The 24,039-nt window shown below is 43.9% G+C and overlaps 1 protein-coding gene across 1 annotated transcript in view; it reads right to left on the bottom strand.

Moving 5' to 3' along the window:
• The window catches only part of LAMB1 (laminin subunit beta 1), a 74,880-nt gene extending 52,093 nt beyond the window's left edge, over positions 1-22,787 (bottom strand). The window contains exons 1-8 of the mRNA XM_082473394.1: positions 22,554-22,787; positions 22,302-22,424; positions 21,075-21,250; positions 18,400-18,535; positions 15,211-15,284; positions 8,040-8,228; positions 7,886-7,949; positions 3,598-3,800 (exon numbers count right to left, since the gene is read on the bottom strand). Coding sequence (XP_082329520.1) covers positions 3,598-3,800; positions 7,886-7,949; positions 8,040-8,228; positions 15,211-15,284; positions 18,400-18,535; positions 21,075-21,250; positions 22,302-22,338 — 879 coding nt within the window. The 5' untranslated portion in view covers positions 22,339-22,424; positions 22,554-22,787. The remainder of the gene's footprint in view (positions 1-3,597; positions 3,801-7,885; positions 7,950-8,039; positions 8,229-15,210; positions 15,285-18,399; positions 18,536-21,074; positions 21,251-22,301; positions 22,425-22,553) is intronic.
• Positions 22,788-24,039: the final 1,252 nt, after the last annotated feature.

The following is a 24,039-nucleotide window of genomic DNA, read 5'->3' as shown; positions in this document are numbered from 1 at the left end:
AGTTAGCAGAAGACTAAATTCCTCTCATTACAAGGTGGTTTTACGTAGCCTGAAAACCAGTCCCAAAGCCCATACCACAGGACCCTACGGCATCTGAATCAACAGTACAACGTACTGTGAGACACATGGTAGTGACATGACTATATGAGGTTAGCTACACGCAGGATTTGTTACTCTGAGAAGTAAATATCATCTACCTGGCATTCTCTGGAACATGGAGCAAAAAGATTAGAAGAACATATTCTCCCTTCAGGCTCTGTTAAAAATTCAACTTTATCTGTGCAATAAAGGTTCTATATAGAGTAAAGGGAAGGCAGAAGTTTTAGACTGTTGAATACAAGTCAGTCCTGCACCTTCACCTTCCTAGATGAGGACTAACAATTTTTGAAAAGGCCAACATCAACTAAGCAAGGCACACCTTTCATCAAGAAGCAAGGCCCACAGCCCAGTGGAGGCCCCAGTGCAGAGCCAAGTGGGATTTATCCCGGGGATGCAAGGATTCTTCAGTATATGCAAATCAATCAATGTAATACACCATATTAACAAACTGAAGAATAAAAACCATATGGTCATCTCAATAGATGCAGAAAAAGCTTTTGACAAAATTCAACACCGATTTATGATAAAAACTCTCCAGAAAGTGGGCATACAGGGAACCTACCTCAACATAATAAAGGCCATATACGACAAACCCACAGCAAACATCATTCTCAATGGTGAAAAACTGAAAGCACTTCCTCTAAGATCAGGAACAAGACAAGGATGTCCACTCTCACCCCTATTATTCAACATAGTTTTGGAAGTCCTAGCCACGGCAATCAGAGAAGAAAAAGAAATAAAAGGAATACAAATTGGAAAAGAACAAGTAAAATTGTCACTGTTTGCACATGACATGATACTATACATAGAGAATCCTCAAGATGCCACCAGAAAACTACTAGAGCTAAACAATGAATTTGGTAAAGTTGCAGGATACAAAATTAATGCACAGAAATCTCTTGCATTCCTATATACTAATGATGAAAAATCTGAAACAGAAATTAAGGAAACACTGCTATTTACCACTGCAACAAAAAGAATAAAATACCTAGGAATAAACCTACCTAGGGAGACAAAAGACCTGTATGCAGAAAACTATAAGACACTGATGAAAGAAAATAAAGATGATACCAACAGATGGAGAGATACACCATGTTCTTGGATTGGAAGAATCAATATTATGAAAATGACTATACTACCCAAAGCAATCTACAGATTCAATGCAATCCCTATCAAACTACCAATGGCATTTTTCACAGAACTAGAACAAAAAATTTCACAATTTGTATGAAAACACAGAAGACCCCGAATAGCCAAAGCAATCTTGAGAAAGAAAAATGGAGCTGGAGGAATCAGGCTCCCTGACTTCAGACTATACTACAAATCTACAGTAATCAAGACAGTATGGTACTGGCACAAAAACAGAAATATAGATCAATGGAACAGGATAGAAAGCCCAGAGATAAACCCACGCACCTATGGTCAATTAATCTATGACAAAGGAGGCAAGGATATACAATGGAGAAAAGACAGCCTCTTCAATAGTGGTGCTGGGAAAAGTGGACAGCTACATGTAAAAGACTGAAATTAGAATACTCCCTAATACCATACACAAAAATAAACTCAAAATGGATTACAGACCTAAATGTAAGGCTAGACACTATAAAACTCTTAGAGGAAAACATAGGCAGAACACTCTTTGACATAAATCACAGCAAGGTCTTTTTTGATCCACCTCCTAGAGTAATGGAAATAAAAACAAAAATAAACAAATGGGACCTAATGAAACTTAAAAGCTTTTGCAAAGCAAAGGAAACTACAAACAAGAGGAAAAGACAACCCTCAGAATGGGAGAAAACATTTGCAAATGAATCAATGGACAAAAGATTAATCTCCAAAATATATAAACAGCTCATGCAGTTCAATATTAAAAAAATAAACAAGCCAATCAAAAAATGGGCAGAAGACCTAAATAGACATTTCTCCAAAGAAGACATACAGACGGCCACGAAGTACATGAAAAGATGCTCAACATCACTAATTATTAGAGAAATGCAAATCAAAACTACAATGAGGTATCACCTCACACCAGTTAGAACGGGCATCATCAGAAAATGTACAAACAACAAATGATGGAGAGGGTGTGGAGGAAAGGGAACCCTCTTGCACTGTTAGTGGGAATGTAAATGGATACAGCCACTATGGAGAACAGTATGGAGATTCCTTAAAAAACTAAAAATAGTATTACCATATGACCCAGCAATCCCACTACTGGGCATATACGCAGAGAAAACCATAATTCAAAAAGACAAATGCACCTCAATGTTCATAGCAGTACTATTTACAATAGCCAGGTCATGGAAGCAACCTAAATGCCCATTGACAGACGAATAGATAAAGAAGATGTGGTACATATATACAATGGAATATTACTCAGCCATAAAAAGGAACAAAATTGGGTCATTTCTAGAGACATGGATGGATATAGAGACTGTCCTACAGAGTGAAGTAAGTCAGAAAGAGAAAAACAAATATCGTATATTAACGCATTATAGGTGGAACCTAGAAAAATGGTACAGATGAACCGGTTTGCAGGGCAGAAATTGACACACAGATGTAGAGAACAAATGTAGGGACACCAAGGGGGGAAAGTGACGGGGGGTGGTGGTGGTGGTGTGATGAATTGGGAGATTGGGATTGACACGTATACACTGATGTGCATAAAACGGATGACAAATAAGAACCTGCTGTATAAAAAAATAAATAAAATAAAATACAAAAATTCAAAAAAAATAAATAAAAATATTTATTTAATTAAAAAAAAAAAAAAAAAAGGAAGCAAGGCCCACAGTCCAGTGGAGGCCCTGGTGCAGTCAGGAGAGCGAGATTTCAATTCGCATCTGCCATGTACTTACTTAAGGCCCTTTGGCAAATTACTTAAACTCTGGTCTCTTCTAACAAGAATTAACAATTCACTTAGAAACTGGTAAAATATCCTAACGTTACCCATTTGGCAAGTTACCCAAGTCCCCTATTTTTAAAATTACATAATTTGAAAACACAGCATAAAAGTGGAAAAAGAATGAAACTAGAAGGTCAAGAAACAAAGTCCATTTGACTCCTAAATGGTGTCCCGTGGTTCTAGGTTCAAATTTCCAGGTTCTCTGGCCTGGGGTCAATTTATGCCTTCTGGCATGCAGGCTGGAATGCTTGTGGTTTTTAATATTCCCTCAAGTAAAGGAAGATGTGACTGTCATGTAGAAAACTCTTTAATCCTTACTGACTAAAGTATCTACTGTAGCAGCAGCCCACAGGGACAATTTCCAAAAATTCGGTGTCTACGAAATGAGTATTCTTTACATTCTCGTAGTCCAAGAAAATCAGCAAACAGAAAAGGAAAAAGAAAAAAAATCAACCATTGGAATGATACAAAGGACTAAATAGCAGTCTGGAAAAATAAGACCCCAAATAAAAAGGCTTAAGGTAATACTACTAGCTTCCATCTGCTTTTTAGAATCACCCGTATGAAGGAGGAAGCTGCCTGGAACGTGTACTTACCATTCCTTCTCCTTCTGCATGGAATCCATCCACCGGGGCACACTCGCTGGCGTGGCCATAGCAGAAGCAGTTTCCTCGAATCACCATGTCGTAAACCGCGTAATAGTACTTTTCTCTGATTTCCATTCTGGAATCCAAAAGGTTATCTCCCAAAGTATGTAGTTTCACAAACTTGATTCTCAAGTTGGTGATTTTTAAGAGATCTATGAAGGTCACCAAGAATATGAAAAGTTTGATCAAAGAAGCAAGACTTCCTTTGCAATTAGACAACTTGGTTTTTTTCTCTTTATAGAAAGGCATGACAAATAAAAATGGCTTAAGCTTACCGCCCCCCCTTGCATGATCTAGATGCACGTAATGATAAAGGTTAACATAATGTGACAGTCTCTCGAAGAAAGGTTATTCCCTTCTCATCAGTTTAACAAGAACATATGTTCTGTGACGGATTTGTTGGCAGACTGATGTCTCAGGAAGAAGTGTGGAGGCGGAGAAATTTTAAAATGCAGTTGCATGATTGCCGGAAGCCACTGAACACACAGTAATCTAAACTATTGCAATACCATCTGGTTCCCACAGCAATTAGTCTCAAAATCAGAAAATTCCATTCAGGTGGGAAAGAGCTTATCAAACCACTCCAATTCTCATTATTATTATAAGATAGTTAGAGACATGTTTGTGTTTATCTTTGGAGAGGAAAATGCTATCTGAAATTTCCCACCATTTAGGTGAAGTCCAAGTTACTAAAATCGATTTAACACGATAGAATAACCACAATCCAGGGCCTGACTTTTCAACCAAGTTTGGAAGCACCATTACAATCTACAACTTTCTGGGTCTTAGTTTTACAGTTTACCAATATAATTACCAATATAATACAGTGGCGTGAAGATAAAGGAGCTTAGTATTGGGAATGTTGAGGCAAATTATTTTTTCCTAAATAGAAGTTACTTCTAGACCAATGTCTCTTATTTGATCTTCCTTTTCCTGGGTCTATAGGCCTATGCTTATTACAGAAGCAGGGCTGTCAATTACATTCTCTAATAACTTGATAAACCAAGAGTCATTCAATCTTCAATCTTCTTCCATCAGTGTTTTCATTAATCACTAAGTGGCTCTTGCTGAAGTGGACCCCAAAAGATTGATTAGTCCACCCGTCCTCCCCTTTTAGCTCTGTAGCCTAAAATTGCTCCTAAGCTTTACGTTCATTTCTGCTGATAGATTCTTAAAATTTACAACACGGGACAACGTGGCATTGGCCCAATGCATCAGATACTTTCAAAGCCCACATACAATTTAAAATACTTATAATATATGCATAGCTTACAATGAAGACTATAGAAATAGCTGTGGGTTGAAAGAGAAAGCCCATGAGTCCACGCATTCAACTTAGGCTCTTTGTAAAATCAAAAACTAAACAGAGAAACTGTGGTACTACTTCAATGAACGGAATTTCTGAATGCCAACATTTCCTCCTGCACAATATGAGCACAAGCGCCTATTGACAAGAGGCCAAACAACAAACTTGAAGAGCAGCTGGAGTATTTAGAAGCCCTTGAGTGATCTCTGTGGAAGCCCTCAGCAGAGCAAATAAGCTCCCTCGCTCTCTCCTGCCATATTTAACAACAGCTAAGTCTCGTATTGACTGCTGTTATAAGAGGCACAATCACTTTTGAAGTGAGTTTCGGAGGCCTCAACAATAGGGACAACTAAAGAGATATTGTTCCCTTGATTACAAAGTAAATCCAAAGCATGATCTGTTACAGTGGATGCTTCTTTAATATAGGAATAGGTTTTCTGACGCCATTTAACAGCCAAAGACAATAGAATTATAATGGCAGCACATTCTCCAAGTCCCACAAATTTCACCCAAAAGGAACAGACCGTGAGTCCTTTTACGGACCCAGGAGGTGTTGGTCATGGAGACTGTGTGGACATTTCTCGCAACTGGATTTTGAGAGCGGGGAGGGCAGGCCTCCCAGAGCTCACTCAGAAATGGCACAGGGCTGGATATACCATTAAATATTTGTTTGATATCACACTAAGCGAAGTAAGTCAGACAGAGAAAGACAAATGTGTCATATGATATCGCCTATATGTGGAATCTAATTTTAAAAAATGATACAAATGAACTTATTTACAAAACAGAAAGACAGATATCCAAAACAAACTTATGCTCACCAAAGGGGAAACATGGCGGCGGGTGGGGGAGGGATAAATCAGGAGCTTGGGATGAACACACACACACTACTATATGCAAGACAGATAACCAGCAAGGACCTACTGGAGAGCACGGGGAACTCTACTCAATATTCTGGGATAACCTATATGAGAAAACAGTCTGAAAAATAACAAATATATGTACATGTGTAACTGAATCACTTTGCTGTACACCTAAAACTAACACAACATTGTAAATCAACTATATTCCAATAAAATTTAAAAAAATAAAATAAAACTTTAAAATAAATAAATATTTGTTTGACAACAGAATGACTGAGTAAATTACAGACCAGACACGGTCTGGGCCATATGTAAACTTAAGTGGGGAAACAGCACTTTTCTGGCAATATTCCCTGGACTCCTTCCATTCTACTCTCCCCTGCTGTGAGCCGGGAAGTGCCACGGGGCTTTGGTTCAAAGGAGGGCCATGCTCCACTGAGAAAGACCAGCAAGACCTCACCCCACCTCTGCTCAACTGACTGCACCTCAGTAGCTGGAGAGGGGGCCTTATCCTCACTCTGAGGTGCAGGACCCGGTCTACAGAAGGCCTGAGTGACAGCTGATGGCAGTGACGACACCAACAGTGGCAGCAGCTTCACGGACCCAACATTTTCTATGCGTTGGGCACCTTGGTGAGTCATTTATATACGTTAGTCATTTTCCGTCCACAACAACCAGAAGGTCAATATGACTATCTCCATTTACAGATGAAAAAGTAGAAGCTAAAAAAAAGTTGTAAGTAAATGACTTGCCCAAGGTCACAGAGTTCTAATATGCTGGAGCTGGGACTTAAACCCAGCTGTGTCGGACTCCAAAGCCCATCCTGCCTACCAAGAAGATCAAAATGTATTTGTGTAAAGACATGAGCCTGGTTGCTGGATGCTGGAAAGCACTCTGATCTAAGAATCACAACACGTGCGCTCAGGATCTCTCATTAAACAGCCCCGTCACTTTATGCGTGTGAGTCCAACTCTGAGCCTCAGCGGACTCACCTGTGAAATGCAACTGCGACCCTCACCTTAATGAGCACATTGAATATGGCTGAGACCTCAAATTTTCCCCCAGGATTCTTTCTTCTCTTCTTCTTTTGACAATAAGAGCCCTAGCCAAGAGTTTGAGAGCACACACAGCCACAGCTAGAGCATCTCACATCTCCTGCGGTGTAGCCAGGGGACTAATTTTGGCCAATGGGGTGTGAACGGATGTGATGTATGGCTTCAGGTCGCTTGCTCTTTACTTGTCCCCTCCCACAGGTTGGGACAAGGATAGGGTGGGGTTGATCCAGGTCTAACCATGTGGATACAGACTGCAAGACAGAGGGAACCTGGGAACCTGGGTGACCTAATGGCTACGCTTGCCAGATCTGGCAATAATAATACAAGGTGCTCAGTAAATTTGAATTTCAGATAAACAATTAATCAGTGCAGTAGCAATATGTCCCAAATATCACATGGTTATACTAACCACAAATATTGCGTGGAATAGGCTCGTACCAGTCACAAATATCACATGGGATACAGTTATCCTAAAAAATGATTTGTTATTTATCTGAAAATTCATACTGAACCGGGTGTCATCCTGTATTTTATCTGGTAAGCCTGCTTGCGGCAAGTGAATGGTACTTTATCTGTAAATCTCCCTCGGTGATTTCGTAAGAGAGAAGTCAACTTTTCTGAGACACTGCATTTTTGGGGACACCTTGTTACAATGGCCTAATCTGTACCTTTATATACATAATTATATGTATGCATAATATATGATATAGATCATATATGCGATATATATATACACACACATCATATATATATGATACTGAGCAATAAATAAGGTATTATGACCAGCATAATGGTTTGGGGTCTTATGACACAAACCTTTTACTCTTATCAAAACGTGTTCCCCTTCAGTGAGGACTGATAACTGCCAATTTCAAGAGCATTGCAAAGAAAGAAGGAAATGAAGAGGGTGGAATTAGCACTTGATATTTAGATTCTGGGTAGCAGTGCTCTGGGTAAGCATTCTCCCATGATTGCTGTTCTTCATCAAAGCTTTTATTTGAAAACAAGCTTACTCTGTATCCTTGGACTGTACGGATCTTCTATTCTGAAAGCAGGATCTAAAGCACGAAAAATCACCTAAAAATAGATATAAGAGGAATTGGTGTTTTTGCAATGATCAAAAACTAGATTTGTAAGTAGAATGGAAAACAAAAAGAACAAACAAACCTCTCCTTCCGTTGAGGGTTCAATGTCAGAATATCGGGAATCACAAATTATATCATCGACTTTTTTCATGGGGCCGGTGGAAATGCCGGGAAACGAGCTCTCACAATCATAGGCAAAGTATCTGTATACACCCCAGGTTTTTCCAAAGTCGGACGATCGTTCTATCAGCATAGCGGCTGGACGGAATGTCTAAAGGCAAGGTGGAAGAGACTCATTGGACGTTTTTACTGGTAATCTGTATTTTAAAATCTCAGAGGAAAATATCATTCAATTGTGTGCCACAAACCCTGACTGCATGTGGTTGGTATTTCAGACTGTGGCTGGATTTCAAATATTTCAAGCTGTTCCATGGAGCCTCTTTTCACAGGAGAGTGTCTCGCCTCTAAATTTTGCACTTTCTCCCACCCTACCAGAGACTAGTAAGCTGTTTCTCTTTAGAAGCTGGTTATAAACAGGCCTTAATAGCATACAAGTTTTGGTGCATTTAGCCACCCACCATGCCCATGACATGACTGCTTAGCTTGAGTGTTCCTTCTTTCATTCATTCGTTTAATCAGTCAGTAGATGTGTAATGACAGCTACTCGGTACCAGACAGGGGTCTAAATGCTGCAACTAATGCTGTCCAATGAGGTACAGGAATGGGCAGAAATTATTTACAAAACAATTCGTCAAACACTATAATAGAGTCACATGTGGTGTGCTTTGGGAAAACAAGAGGAAGGAATTACTAACTCGAGAAGCTAGAGAATCCTGCAATTCCAGCTACACACCCCGAAGAACTGAAAACAGGGACTCAGATGGACACTTGCACATGAACAGTCAGGGCAGCACCATTCACAATCGCCAACAAGTGGAAACCACTCAAGTGGATAAATAGATACACAAAAGGTGATACACACACGCAATGGACTATTATTCGGCAATAAAAAAGAATGAAATTCTGATAATTCCTACAACATTGATGAACCTTGGAAACATTACTCTAAGTGAAATAAGCCAGACACAGAAGAATAACGTGTGATTTCACTTATAAGAAACATATGGAATAGGCAAGTACACAGAGACAGAAAGTAGATTAGCGGTCAAGAGGGGTTGGGAGGAGGGAGTGGTGAGGAGCTATTGCTTAATGGGTACAGAGTTTCTACTTGGGGTGATGAAAAGGTTCTGAAGATAGTGGTGTTGGTCGCACAACATTGTGAATATACCTACTGCCATCAGAACTGCACATTTAAAAATGGTTAAAAAAGCAAATTTTGTGCTACATATACTTTAGCATGCACACGCATACATACACACACACACACACACACACACACACACACACACACACACACAACTAGGGAATGCTTCAGAGAGAAGATGGCATCAAACTTATCTTAAAACGGTAACTGGGTGTTTTCTGGACAGTGGGTAGAGATGGTTACAGGTGGCAGGAGGGGTTGGTTGGGAAGGAATTTGTTGCCATGCTAAGGGGTTTACTTTATCTTTATGCAATGAAGGGGAATACTGAAACATTTAAGTGAACAGAATGAAATGCTTAGATTGCACTTCAGAAAAACAACTCTGGCAGAGTTATTGGACATGGACAAAACAAGAGACAAGGGAACCAAGTGACAGAAAAGAGATGAAGGTCTTAACTCAAGCATTACAGGGTGGATAGCGATAAAGGGATGGGATTGACTGCTCTGAAAATTTACTGGAAGTAAAATATAGTGAATTGCACTTGGTGATCAATTGGATTCCAGTGGACAGGGAGGGAGAAGAAAGAAACAGGAACCCCTGAGCTTAGGTAGGTGGGCGTGTGTGCTACTGCTAACAAAGATACAGAAGAGAAGCAAAGGCATGTAGTTTTGGTCTAGTTACGTGCAAGGTCTCAGAATCGAGACGCCCACTGGAGAATTGGAAACAGTGGTCTTGGACTCAGCTATGAGAATGGAACTTGAAACATGAATTTGGGAGGCACTGTATACATACAGTATTTGAAACCTCCAAATATTTAATTTCCCCTCAAAAAGAAAAGGACAAGATAAAAGAGAGCCAAGTCAGTGCTCCAACATCAACAAAGGGCTGGTAGAAGACAAGAGAGGGGTGCTGGGAACTTTAATCACATTATTTCATTTAACCTTCCATTACGGGCTGAACTGTGTCCTTCCCAAATTCTGATGTTCAAGACCTAATCCCCAGTACCTCAGACTATAAATGTATTTGGAGATAGGGTCTTTAAAGGGGTAATTAAAGTAAAGTGAGGTCACTGGAGTGGACCCCAATCACATATGATTGGTGTCCTTCTAAGAAGAAGACATCAGGACACAGACAGGTCCAGACAGAACACCAGGTGAAGACACAAGGAGAAGACAGTCATATAAAAGCCAAGGAGAGAAAGAGGCCACAGAAGAAACCAACTCTGCCGACACCTTGATCTCAAACTTTGTCCCTTGAGAATCCTAGAAAATACATTTCTGTTGTTCAAGCCACCTAGTCTGTGCTACTGTGTTATGGCAGCCCTGGCAAACTAATATACCTTAACAGCACATTTGTCTGACAGATGAGGAAATCGAGGCTCAGAGACATTAGTTAACTCGCCAGCTATTGGCAGAGAGATTTCAATCCAGACTGAATGAAGACCTTTCAAATCCAGGCTGAATGAAGATCTTTTTTGCCTCACTGGCTAATGGTGTAATAGAAGCCTGAAAAATGGATGTCAGAGAGGAAGGAGGAAAAAGACAAGAATTCTGGAAACTGAGGCAGGATGGAGATTTAGGCGGGTGTGGTGAACAGGGGCAACAGGAAATTAGAGATGAAGCAGAATGAGCACTAAAAATAGGCAAAAGCTTCAACAGCGATGAACAGGGTAAGTGCCTTTCGGGAAGTGGCAGTCAGATGACGATGGAGGAACATCAAGAAAGTTAAGGCAACTCAGCAAACGGAACCTCAACAGAGACACTCACTTCTGAATTCAAACCAGTGCCTGACTCCCAGATACAGAGAACAAACTAGTGGTTACCAGTGGGGAGTGGGGGAGGGGCGATGGAGGGGCGGGGAACTGGGAGGCACATACTACTTGGTATAAGACAGGCTCAAGGATGTCTTGTGTTGTACAACACAGGGAGTACAGCCAATGTTTTCTAATAACTGTAAATGGAAAGTAACCTTTAAAAATTACATAAAAATAAAAAAATTTTTTAAGGAGAGTAAATGTTGGGGGCCAAGACGGCCAATACAAGAACTTGAACAGAACCATAAAAAAAAATAAAACAAATGATTGACAGAAATCTGGGTGACAACTAAGGGTGAAAACTAGTACATGCCCAGCTCTCCTTGCACCATCCTTCATAACTCTGATGGTCTTTCTCACGGATAAAAGGAGACAAGGGTAAGGAAATGGAAAGTCACATTTCGACAGATTCCTTGACTTATACATTTACTAGTTGCTCAGGGTTTTTTTTTTTTTAACCTATTCAGAAATATAAGAAAATGATACTTTATTAAACCCAAGAGAGTATTAGACTAAAAATTTTAAACAAAGGGGGAAAAAAACCCAATAAATGAACCAGGGCAAACTCCCCAGGGGACCTGCCTCGTGGGTGGCAACACTTTGGAGAGAGACTAGCCTGATGTCTCTGTGGCACAAGACAGCAGAGAGGAAAAGCCTTAGAGCCAGTCCTGGTTGTGCTTCCTTCTCTCTCCCTTCTGGAACCTTCTGAGTCCCAAAAGGCCATTGACGAGTTATCCAATTTCCTGTGAAGTTAGGAAGCTGCTGGAAACTGGGACAGCACATTTTACCTACAGAAGGGAAGCTTTTCCAGGTTCACAGCTGAGTCACTGACCTTCTCAGGCCTCACATTGCTGCATAGCTGCCTCTGAATTTATACTAAACCAAAGAGCTGTGAGTTTGGAAACCTTTGGCTATGAACAAAAACAGACTGTGGATATGCTAACTGGGTTTTGCTACCCTAAGAAAATCCAATCCACTTAGTAAACAGCCATGCCCACGCAAACACAAGTTAGAATAAACACACTCTCATATGATCCAGCAAAATCCCACTCCTGGGCATACACCCATACAAAACTATAATTCAAAGATACATGCACCCCTGTGTTCATAACAGCACTATTCACAATAGCCAAGATGTGGAAGCAACCTAAATGTCCATCAACAGATGAATGGATAAAGAAGATGTGGTAAATATATACAATGGAATACTACTCAGCCATAAAAATGAATGAAATAATGCCATTTGCAACAGCACAGAGGGACCTAGAGATTTTCATACTAAGTAAGTCAGAAACAGAAAGACAAATACCATATGCTATCACCTATTATGTGGAATCTAAAATACAGCACAAATGAACTTATCTACGAAACAGAAACAGATTCACAGACACAGAGAACAGACTTGTGACTGCCAAGGGGGAGGGGGGTGGGGAGGGAGGAATTGGGAGTTTGGGATTAGCAGATGAAAACTATTATATACAGAACGGATAAACAACAAGGTCCTACTGTATAGCACAGGGAACTATATTCAATGTCCTGTGATAAACCATAAAGAAAAATAATATACATATATATACATTTGTTTTCATAACTGAATCACTGTGCTGTACAGCAGAACTTAACAGAACACTGTAAACCAACTATACTTCCATAAAATAAATTTTAAAACAAAAAGGAATAAACACACTCTTCACCCTCGCCCCCTTCCTGTCCTCACCACTCAATGGTGTCACCACCCTCCTAGTTCCCCAGCTTGTACATCTCAGTAATTTTTCATTCATCCCTGCCTTCTGCTGTTCTGCTTCTAAGCCTTCTCCAATTCATGGCTGAGCCTTTGATTCTAAAGGGTCCGACGGACTCCCTTAGAAAACAGGGGCTCCTCCTCTCGGCAATGACTCTCAAAGGCAATGGTAGCAGAGGGTAGCAGAGAGGGCAGCAAGGGGAGACGTGGGACTGGGAAAAGCTCTCCAAGTCACACTGCCAGGACTCCGGGTTGCAGCAGGAGGCTTCCTCCTACTTGAGAGCCACAGCCAGCCTCTGCGTGAACACCATCCCGGCCTAAGTCAGCTCCAGCTCCCCCTTACCGCTGACCTTGAGAGCCTCCCGCCTCTGTGCCCTCTCTTCTCTGTGCCCCAGGCCCTCCTCTGCATTTCCTCTTGGCTCCCTTCCTGAAACACAGGTCTCATTTCCTGTCGATGGCTCCCCATTTTCTATAAAGTTCACACTCCTCAGCAAGGAAGCCAGGTCCTTCTGGCTGTAATCTTACTTCCCGCTCCTTCCTTCACTAGCCCAGGTTCAGGGCACGTCTACATAGTACGTGCTGAACAAACCCTGCCCGAGCTGTCCCACCACCAGAGCTTTGCTCTCACACTGCCAAGAAGGGTTTTTCTTCTACCTCCTCTCCCTAAAATCCTGCTCACCCTTCCTGGCCCAGGTCAAGTGCAATCCCAGTCCTCTCCTCGTAAAGCTTTCTCCTTTATCCCAGGCAAAAATGAATCTCACTCTCCTCCCTGCCGATGTACATTATCTGAACTTCTGCTATAGCAGTGAGCACATCCTACCTTGTATCATAAGTTATTTGCAAGTACGTATTTCTCCCCTAGAAGACTGGAGCTTCCGGACAGCGCAGAGCAGGAACATGCTATCTTTAAAATCTAAGGCAGTTTCTTACGATCATCCCTACCCCCAGGGCAGAGGGGTGTGCCACACAACCTATAATGCAGGCGTTATTTTTCTTCCCATTTTACCAAAGAGGAAGGAAAAGCTCTGGCCACACACGCCAGCAAGGGGCAGAATGGGGAGTCACACCCAAGTCTGTGCAGCGCTGTAGATGTTGCTTTTCACACGTGAACTAGGAGCCCAAAGGATGAGTTCTGCCAACTTGTACCCATTCTTTAGGTCTCAGTTTAATCATCACCTCCTCTGTTTGTCTTTCAGCACTTCTGCGCAGAATTTCATCTTTGGCCCATTGTATTCACTTGAATGAGTATTCAACTACAGGATATGTGCCCACCCGACTTTTGGATATAAACAAACTACCCAAAAAAGGTAGTTCTACCTTTTAAAAGGAAAAAACGAACAAAGTAAAAGATAGGACCATAAACATTAATAAAGACGATTCTGAGTATTTTTAGGTGTCCCATAACATGAAGGCAACATCCGAAGTTGAGTCTCAATTCTAACTGCCAGGTTGAGCACGTGGCCAATTAAGGGACGAGGCGTGCTTTAGGGAAAGTCCTCCCCATCCCTCGCAGGAGCAGGTGCCACAGTGTAAACCTGCCCCCCGCCCACCCCCACCAGCAACAGCACGTTCCCGTGGAGGAGCAAGGAGATGAAGAGCTCAGGCCTGGGGGCCAGCAGCCCAGCATACCTCCTAGTCACGATGTGACTTCCACGCCCACCCCTGGCCCTTGGCCTCCCAGACTTAGGCAGAGGACACAAGCAAGACTTTCATGGCTACCCGCCCACACTGTAAACCTACCCCTGGCACCTTTTCCAAACCTGAGAAGGTGTAGATAAGGCCCCCAACTGAAAACGATTCAAAAGTGATTTTAATCTGAGAAGCAATAAGTAAATTATAGGTTTTGTGTGCACCAACATGTACTTTAAGCCATGTGAAGCCTGTCATTTCCAGGCAGCTGCTTAAGAAGAAACAAAGGGACTTTGTACACAGACATTCCCTAGTCCTGGAGTCATTTTACATCTCTCAAAGAAAAACGATGGGAAAAATCCACGTTGAAGAAGGCAGGCACATTTCTTAAGGAACTCAAAAACCATTCCCACATATTTTGCAAAACCTTGAAAACTAAAGATAATACACTTCCTTTTCAGTTACCAAAGTCAGCATTAAAACATCAACCCAAGGGAGCAGGGACTTACTCTCCAGATGTCTTAACTATGATTTGGGAGCAAGTCAAAGCTGCCTGTCTCCATGGGGAAATAAACAGATATCTAATTAAAAGTTTACAGTCGAATCATCTTAGAACAGTGGCTCTCTCTACTCATTGCCATGAAGAGAGACTATCTGTTAAGCGTAGTTCTTCATGTCCATGTTGAAAAGCTGTTCAATTATCCCAATTTATAGCAACAATAATGTTTAGGTTCCCACTGAGGCCAACTCGCAACAACCATCCATTTTGAAAGGGGAATTTGTGAGAAAGTTAGGGATTCCTTACCTTGAAGGTCATGATGAGATGAGTGAAATGGAATTCTGCTTCCAAATCCAGTTGGATAGTTACATTTTCCACGCCTATAGATTTTTTTGAAAAGACAAAAGGAAACAGCAAGGTAAACAGGAACATCTGTGAACAATTGAGACTATTCTCTTCAAGTATCCTTAGGCTCCTCATAGAAGTTCTCTCTGCAGTCCATCTTAAGCTGAAGATAAGATACATAATGACAAAACTCTGGCTTGATTCAGGTGATGGAGCACATCTCAGAATGATTCTTCAGTTGTTCATAAATCATTCTGGAGTTCAACGTATTGAATGTGCTCCCTGGAACAAGACATCTGGCAGAATGTCAGAATGACAGCCTTTAGTTGCTGTCAAGAAAGACATCTTTTGCTTAGGAAAAAAATGAAAAGTCTCCCCAACCCACTAAGCCAAGGGACTCTCAAAGGGGAAACAAGAGTGGGCACTTCCTGTGCACAGTAGGGGTTCAGCTTTGCTGTCTGAAGCCCAGGAACACAATCCTCTTCCAGTCGAAACACAAATATTCCTTTTTTTCTGTGCAGCAGCAAAGAAAACAAATAAGAGTCCACCACGTTTTGTGAGTTACACTACAATTTAGAAAAACCTATCCCTGATGGAGAAGCCTTTGGGTGCATTTCCACAACTGAGAAACAATGCCAAAGAGACAAAGAATGGGTCAAATAAATAAACTGGCCCAGAACAAATACTAACATCTTCCCTTTCAGGGGAAAGCCTGAACAAACAAATGAGCCTCTGCACTATGCCCTGGGGGTCAATCCACTGGAATTCCAGGGACAGAAAGCACCTCCTCCCCAATCCCTTGGGCCCTCAAGCCTGCCTGTTTAATGAAGGAGACCTTTCCACATTTCCTGTGCTCGAGAGAGCTTTTGGGGGTCCATCTTCTGAAGCAAAAGAAGTCTTAAATGCAGGAAGATAGGAATGTGTCGGGATGAATCATGTCACAGGCTGGTGTATTTTCAGGAAATCAGTAGGACTTTTGAAATAAGCTCTCCCACTGGACAAATGCCAAGTCAATTGGGGATGGGGGTGGGGGGGAAGTGGTCACTGGAACGGATATGAGTTAGTTGGAATGTTAAAGAAAAACATTATAGCCGTGCTAACTAACCTTATCTAACTTATTAGAAAGAACCGTACTACAAACCTACTCTCCGCCTTTCTTTTTGAGCAACAAGGTTAGCTAAGCAACTATCTGCCTCTCCTTTCCCAGGCTTTTAAAAACCTGCACTATTTGTTTAAAATGAAGAGATAACGAAATAGTGTAAAGTACGAGCAAGACTAGGACCAGTTCTGTAACATAAGAACATATCCGGCAATGGGGGCTTAAAAAGCGCATTCCATTTTAGATTCCTAACCTGATAAAGCACTGCAGGTTTGTTTTTTTTTTTTTAATATGGGAAGAAAAATCCACGGAGAAAAGAAATGAGATCATTCTTCTATGGTGTACTTGATTTCTGTCGGACCTAGGAATAAAGCATCGTGAGGGGTAAGTTAAAAGTAGCTGCACATTCCAAGACTGTTTCTGGGCCTGAGCACTGATAATTTAACACGTCACGTAAAGCTCATCTTGGACAAAACATACAGAAAATAGATAAAATCACATTCATAAAGAAAGTCTTCAGTTGTGACCTATCAGACAGCAGAGAGATGAGAGGGGACAGTAACAGTCTGACTTTCTAAAACTAAGTTCCATCCATCTAATCTCATCTGATCTCTTGTGACAGAGTGACAGCGCCCTCAAACCCCTCTATTTGAAAATCCCTTCTTTCTGGCATTTGGCCTCTTTTGTCCCACAAACTCAAAGTTGTAGAGACTGATTAACTCCTGACGTAACCAAGAAAAACCCTCCTCTAGAACAACAGCACGTGACGAACTATTTTACTGTCTATCAACTTGATACTGATGTTGAGGCATCCTTCTTCTAATTGTCTTTCAGTCTCACTGGGAAAACGTGGACAGTCAGAAACGTCCCACATTTGTCATAAGCTCTATGTGGTTTCAGAAGTCCCAGGCTTTCTCTGCCCAGGCTTAGATTCACTTCTTTGAGAGTCCTTTCTCATAAATGTTTTGTAAAAAAAAGATCTAATGGTCAGGACCTCCCTGGTGGTGCAGTGGTTAAGAATCCACCTGCCAATGCAGGGGACACGGGTTCAATCCCTGGTCCGGGAAGATCCCACATGCCGCAGAGCAACTAAGCCCGTGCGCCACAACTACTGAGCCTGCACTCTAGAGCCCTCCAGCCACAACTACTGAGCCCACGTGCCACAAGTACTGAGGCCCACGCGCCTAGAGCCCGTGCTCCTCAAAAAGGAAGCCACCGCAATGAGAAGCCCGCACACCGCAATGAAGAGTAGCCCCCGCTCGTTGCAACTAGAGAAAGCTCGCGCTCACGCTCACGCTCACGCGCAGAGAGGTAGACCCAACGCAGCCAAAAATAAATAAATTAAAAACAAAAGATCTAATGGTAACATTGTTAATGACAAACACATTAACTCTACCTTTAGTCCTCAAATTTCAGCATTCAAGTTTGAAACAAACGCAAAACTAATTTGGGCTTAGTTGTACCACAACAGTAACATCATATTTGATGAATTTATTAAACCAAAACCCAAGAGGCAAAGAAAGGAAAAACGGTGGGATTCACACACTCACTGGAAAAGCTGACTTGGGGTCATTATCCAAGTTGAGTCTGAAAAACTACATCTAGTGTGTATTCAGAGTACTATGATTAAATGTTCTCTAGATGGAAGGAAGGTGGTGGGCGTTGATTCTGCCCTTTCCTTTGGGGTTGATCAAAATGAAAGATGTTGTTTTGTGGAGGAATAAGGGCCTGAGATGGTGCAGGGCCTTCCCACGGCCTCCCCAGACTGCCCCCGGCCCATGCCCACGCTCCCCAAGGCCCCCTCAGGATGAAGACTATGAAATACTCCTTTGGTCTCGCATGAAAGACTTCTTTCTTATAGGAAGTGCATACTTCAGGAAGAAGGATCAGATTTTACCAAGAGAAGTTAGTGCTTCAGGCAGTAAATCTGTCAAAGGCCATAATTCCAGGATAGAGAAACCAATCGTAATTACAAACACCCAGGAGCCCGTAAACCCCTTCCAGGTGACCAATCACACTCCTTGGAACTTAACCCCATACCAACCACGTACCATTTTCGGATTGCCACCAGATCTTAAGACGGTTTGGAGCAAATGTCGTGACCACATTTTCAATGAGATGACTGTCAGGGTTCAGGGTTTCATGATAAGGATCTTGTGAATTGCATATGAAGCATTTTTTGTCCTCCTGAAAGGAAAGTCAGTTCTGTGAGTCTAGGAAGCAATCGCGCGCACAAACACACACACACACACACACCAAAAATCAAGCCCACAATACAAAAACCCACCCTACTTGCTTCAAGAAAAATGCATGTGCCAAAATTACTTAAATGACCTGTCGTATGTCTTTCACTTTTTAACTTAACTGAGTATGAAATACTCCTGAAATTTTCCTCTTCTCTTGCAACTTCAAGGTCAAAAGTAGAAGAAGGCATTGTTTCCACAAGCTATTAATTTAATCAAAATGAAACTTCTAGGCTTAAGTCTTAATCTCAGTGAACAGCTGGAGAAGTTTACTCCTGAAGCAAACTGCAGAGGAAGTTTTAGAGAATTTTTGCTGACATAAAGCAAACTGAAAATAAAAAGAGAACAGTTCAATTGGCCTGATTTTCAAAAACCTATATAAAGCAGAAACCAAGTATTAGGCAGACGTATTTAAGAAGCTTTGGGAACTACAGATAAAGATTTCTTAGCTTCTTCTCCTCTGCCCCAGCAGTGAATTCACAGTGGCAGTGAGCAGGCTAGCCTACAAACTGCTCAGAATATCCAGGAAGGACACCAGACTCTCATGTTGGGAGCACTGAAAACTGGGACAAATTCAAAGAACACCAAATTGGACCCGAACTGAAAATATACTTTAGGTTTTAGAGCAGCTTTAAACTTCTCTCTTGTCATTTTCCTTTTCCCTAAAATGGGGGTCACAGCCAAAAGAGCCCTCTTTGCACTCCATCACAGTGAATTTTAAACAGCATCACTTAAAGTTCCCTTTTCCACATAAGGCTTTGCTCTCTAAGATTTTCTGAAATGCATATTATTCTTAGGTCTGAAAGTGACACTGAGATGGAAATCTATAGAGACCCACACACATCTTACAAACAACATTTAAGCAAGGGTGATATTCTTATAAGGACAGTATCAACTGACTGTACTTTTTATTTTTATGTTTGTATTTATTTAGCTAGCTATTACTTATCACCTTCCTCCCAAAAGGATTTAGAGACTGGCAAGATGTACCAACTAGAAAATAGAAGCCAGAAGTCAGGAATACAATGGGACCCTGGACAAAATACTTACTAAGGCTTCCTGCCTCAATTTTTCACCTGTTCAACGTCTGAGAGAAGTACACACCCAGTGCCTTTCTTTAGGCTCTAATATCTGTGAAGAGTGCTCCACAATTTCATGGCTAATCACATAAACCAGAGAGTCTGGCTCTACTTGCTTTTAAGGCAAATAGTCCAATTCTCATTCTGGTCAAAGCTGGTTTCAGGATCTGGTGATTTATTTACAGGATGTCCTGGCCTCGGAGGTAAATGTTAGCATAATATTTTAGGTAAAATTTACATGTTAATATTAGAAAAGGTAACATCAACTGCCTTCAGTAACTTGTAGCCAAGGAAACTAATACTGGAGAACAATTACCAGAACTTAAAAAAAAGTTTAATTACAGCCTCCCTTCTAATCAGGAGGAAGCAGTCTAGACATCTCTGTATAAACCTGGAAGCAAGTAAGTGGAATCCACTTTACCACATTCCTTTGGTTTAATTTATCAGGTCTCCAGAATGGGCTCTCCTTCTGCTTTGTAAACGTGACTCCATTTGAATGCATCTGTGTGCAAACCACACGGTATTCTGTCCCACTCCTGAAGGGCAGATCTGAAGGTGGGTGCAGTGACCAAGTTTAGAGCAAGTGGCTTGGCACTTGCCCTGCGCAGGAGACTAAGCCCTATGCTGGCTTTAGAGGCCAGAGATACCTGCCTCCCTTTTCAAAATCAAGGAAAGGGATTCTGATTCTGGGTCGTTTATGCTTTGCGTCTTCTTTTAAAATTAGTTTTATTAAAAACGTGACCTTTGAAAGCTAAGATCTGGGTCTACTTTTAGAAACAGATAACACTCAGAAATTTCATTTTGGTCCTCCTCTATTGGGTACCATGGCAACCAGGGCATTTTGAAAAAGCAAGCATCTGATCCTGCTATCTAATGGAAGTAGATGGGAACAGCACCAAATGAGGAGAGAAAAACATTGGAGTGTTTTTCTCCATGACTGGAGTGACCTTGCAAGGTGTCTATCAGTGCTGGAATACTCTTTATCCAAGTTAAAGATTTGGGAAAAACCCAAGATCACCACTCAGTACATAAAAAAGAAGAGGTTAAAACACCTTTTATATACATTTCCAAAGAGGAAAGGATTAAAAAACAAACCAACAAACAAAAAAAGAGACACGGGTCTTTTAGAGGTCAGGGCTTGGGGGCAGGGGCCGCCAGACCTGTCTGCAGCCCTGCCTTTCCACACTGACCGTGGCAGCGGCAGGAAATGTTTGGCGGATGCAACTGTGCAAACTGTGAGCCACCACAGTGCAAAAGGGTGAGCTACCAGCCTAATCCCGGGACTCCCTGGCTGCGGCGCTTCCTATCTGGATCGCTGGCAGGATGCAGAGTCCCCTGGGCCTTCCCCTTCGGTCTGGACTGGAGGAGGCGCGCGCAGAGCCTGGAGCCATCTCACCCCCTCACCTGGAGGTGGCTGACGATACAGTAAGGCTCGGGTTTGTACAGCCCGCAGGTCGAGGTCACCGAGAGCTTGTGTGCTCGGCCGATGAGAAGGTCGCCGGTGGCCGGGTAGCAGCTGCCCTCCGCGCAGCCGTAGCTGAACTCGGGTTCTTGAGCACTCACTTGAGCTCCGCACAGGGCTGTGGAAGGGTCAGGCGACAGGGTAGGGCACAAGCAGGGAGCGGGCCCCAGCAAAAGGAATAAGCAGGGGCGGGCGGGGAGAGGGGAGATTCAGAAAAAAAGCAGGATACACAGAAAAGAGACACAATGGAGAGAAGAGCGAGGCCGGGAAGGCAGGACGTGGAGAGGAGGATTCAGACAGAAACAGAGACGCCAAGTTTGTCCAGCAGCCGAGAGTATCACTTCCCAGGAAACCCACCGACACTCGCGCCCACCCTAATCTGCCCGGGAAGCAGCTCCGGGCACTTCGACACGCCTGGACCTGGGCGCAGGGAGGCAGGTGGCCAAACACTGCACACCCGTACTCGCGCACGTGTGTGTCTGTGAACCCGCGTGCACGCGGCAGCCTGCGTATCCTCGGCGTGACAGCGCGAGTGTGTGCGCGGAAATCTGCGAGCGTGCGGGCGCGAGTGTGTGTGCATGCACGCTCCGAGGACGCGGGCGCTTCGCCGGGGGACGGGGGTTGGTGGGGCTCGCGGGGGACGCCACTTTCCCGAGCGAGGGGCCGGTGGACAGTCCCTGCGGCTTTGGATTGGCTTCAACAATTCGTCATTCCAGGGACGCTCCCGGTCCAGCTGTTTCTGGCGCCATCCGGGGGCAAACCGCGATGGTTAATTAAAGCCACATGGCCCCAATCTGTTCCCAGGACGAAGCCTGCGTTCAGCTCGGGGCACTTTCCCGGAAAATGGGCTCCCGGCGAGCCCTCCACCCCACGAAGCCTGACCCCAGCGACGGAGAGACCCACCGAGAAAGGGCCGGAGATGCAAAGCCGAGAGGCAGCCGCGGAGCACCCGGAGCTCTGGCACAGTCCCCCGCGATGCAGTCGCCTGCGGTCCTCGCACGCCGTCCCCGGCTACCACCCAGGGCGCTGGCGTTTAATCCCAGCGCAGAATTTCCACCGGGTCCCTCTCCCGATCCCCCAGGCTCCCCCGAAGCTGGGACCAACGGCTTGGTTTATTCTTTCCCCGCGTCCAAGCCCACGCCCTTCCCCCACCGTTTCCTCGGAATTACCTAAGAAACTGAACGCGAACATCTGGAGCCGACCCATGGCCAGTCCCTGCAGCCGAGAGGACACGGCAGAGGAGGGCAGGACACGGCCGCCGAGCCGCCGGCTCTTTTCCGCCGTCTTCCTTTCTGGAGAAGGGGAGAGAAAAAAAAGGCAAATATTCAGGGAGAGGAGAGGGGCCCTCGCATTTCCTGCCGCTCCCACGGAAGCGGGGGGGTGGGGAGGGAAAAATCGCGCCGCCACTTTGTTCTCCTCACCCGGCGGGGCGAGCGCTCTCCCGGCTCCTGGCAGCCCCGGAGCCCAAAGAAGGGAATTAGAAAGTTTCGCCCTGGGAGGAACCGAGGGTGGCGCCTCTGCTCATGCGCACATGGGGAGCCGGGGCGGAGGGGGCGGGCGGCGGGCGGCCCCGACTTGGCGGGGAGTGGGTGAGGGCCAGGTCCAACCCTCCCCCGGCGCCTCTTTTGTTTTAAGGCCGCATCTGTGGACGCGGTGGGGCTGTGGCTCTTAACGTTCCCAGCGCAGAGCTGCGGGGCGGCCGCCGGGTGCGCATCCCGAGCGGTGCGCAGGGCGGGGGCGGGAGGTGTTCAGATCGCTGGGCGAGGAGGCGGGTCGGGACCTACGGGGCGCTCGTGCATTTACATTTGTAAGGAGTGAGTCACGAAGAGGTGCCCAAGGCTATAAACTCTCGGCACCCAGCGCTCCGGGAGGGCCGGTTAAACCCTTTAGAAAGAGGGTCGACCTGGCAGGTTTGCTCCTGAGAAAGCAGAGAAGCCCCCTGTATTGCTGAGCCCGGGCTGGGCGCCACCTCTGATGTCTTCATTCGAAGGAAGGAAAGTGCTCTTCGCTCCGCTGCCTTTGCGCACCAGCTCAGGACCTGCCTGGAGTCCCTGCTACCCAGGTGGCCACAGCATTGAATTACCCATCTAATTCTGTTTATTTTAAATCTACTTTTTACCTAAATCCAGACGTATGGCTCGAATTCAGGTAATTTCTCGAACGCCGCTCTTGGTAGTGACGCTTTTTTCCCATCTTACCGTGAAAGGGTCGACTCAGCCACGAAGCTGGAGGTCTCTCATGAGACGCACTTGTCCACAATCTCCACAAAGCACAACCTCGCAAATTCCAGAGAGGAATTCCATGGTGTACAAATGGTGAGGTGGGCGAGCAAGCCTCTAATGTCGGGTCTCCAGCAGCATTGCGTGTGACCTGTCTGGTTAAATAAGGGGTAAATACACGCTCACCCATCTCGTAGGGGTTGGAGAGGGAAGAGAGGCTGGTGGTGTGATTCTGCCACCCCTCCTGTGCATTAACCCAATTCTGCTGCCTTAGCAATGGCTGGAATCAGAGCTTGAGCTTTCTTTAGTCCTCCGGGCAAAAGTGCTCCCTGGAATGAGGGGAGTATAGTTAGTTGTTAGTCCAATCAGGAGATTTGGTTTCCTAATTAATCACCCCAGAGAGAAGCGTTTAAGTGGCCAGCTGGTCAGCTTTTAACTTAGTTGCAATAAAATAGTACCCAGGGAAGTTTAATCATTAGACCATAGAGTAAGCTGCTTTGTGAGTTTATCTACATCCTTTCCACGGAGGGAGGCCTTAGGTCTCGGTGATACATTAATTATTCACCAAATCAAGGCTTGCCCTGCTGCAGCCTCTGGAGATTTTTGCCTCTACCTGATGCTCAGGCTCCTTGTGTCTGGGCAGCCCTGAACACCGAGAAAGCGGGTGCCCTTGCCACGGTCTAATATT

This window comes from Balaenoptera physalus (assembly GCF_965194825.1).
Source record: "Balaenoptera physalus genome assembly, chromosome: 8".
Lineage (NCBI taxonomy): Eukaryota > Metazoa > Chordata > Mammalia > Artiodactyla > Balaenopteridae > Balaenoptera > Balaenoptera physalus.
The sequence above is the reverse complement of the archived record's forward strand: the minus strand, read 5'-3'. Positions and strand labels throughout refer to the sequence as shown.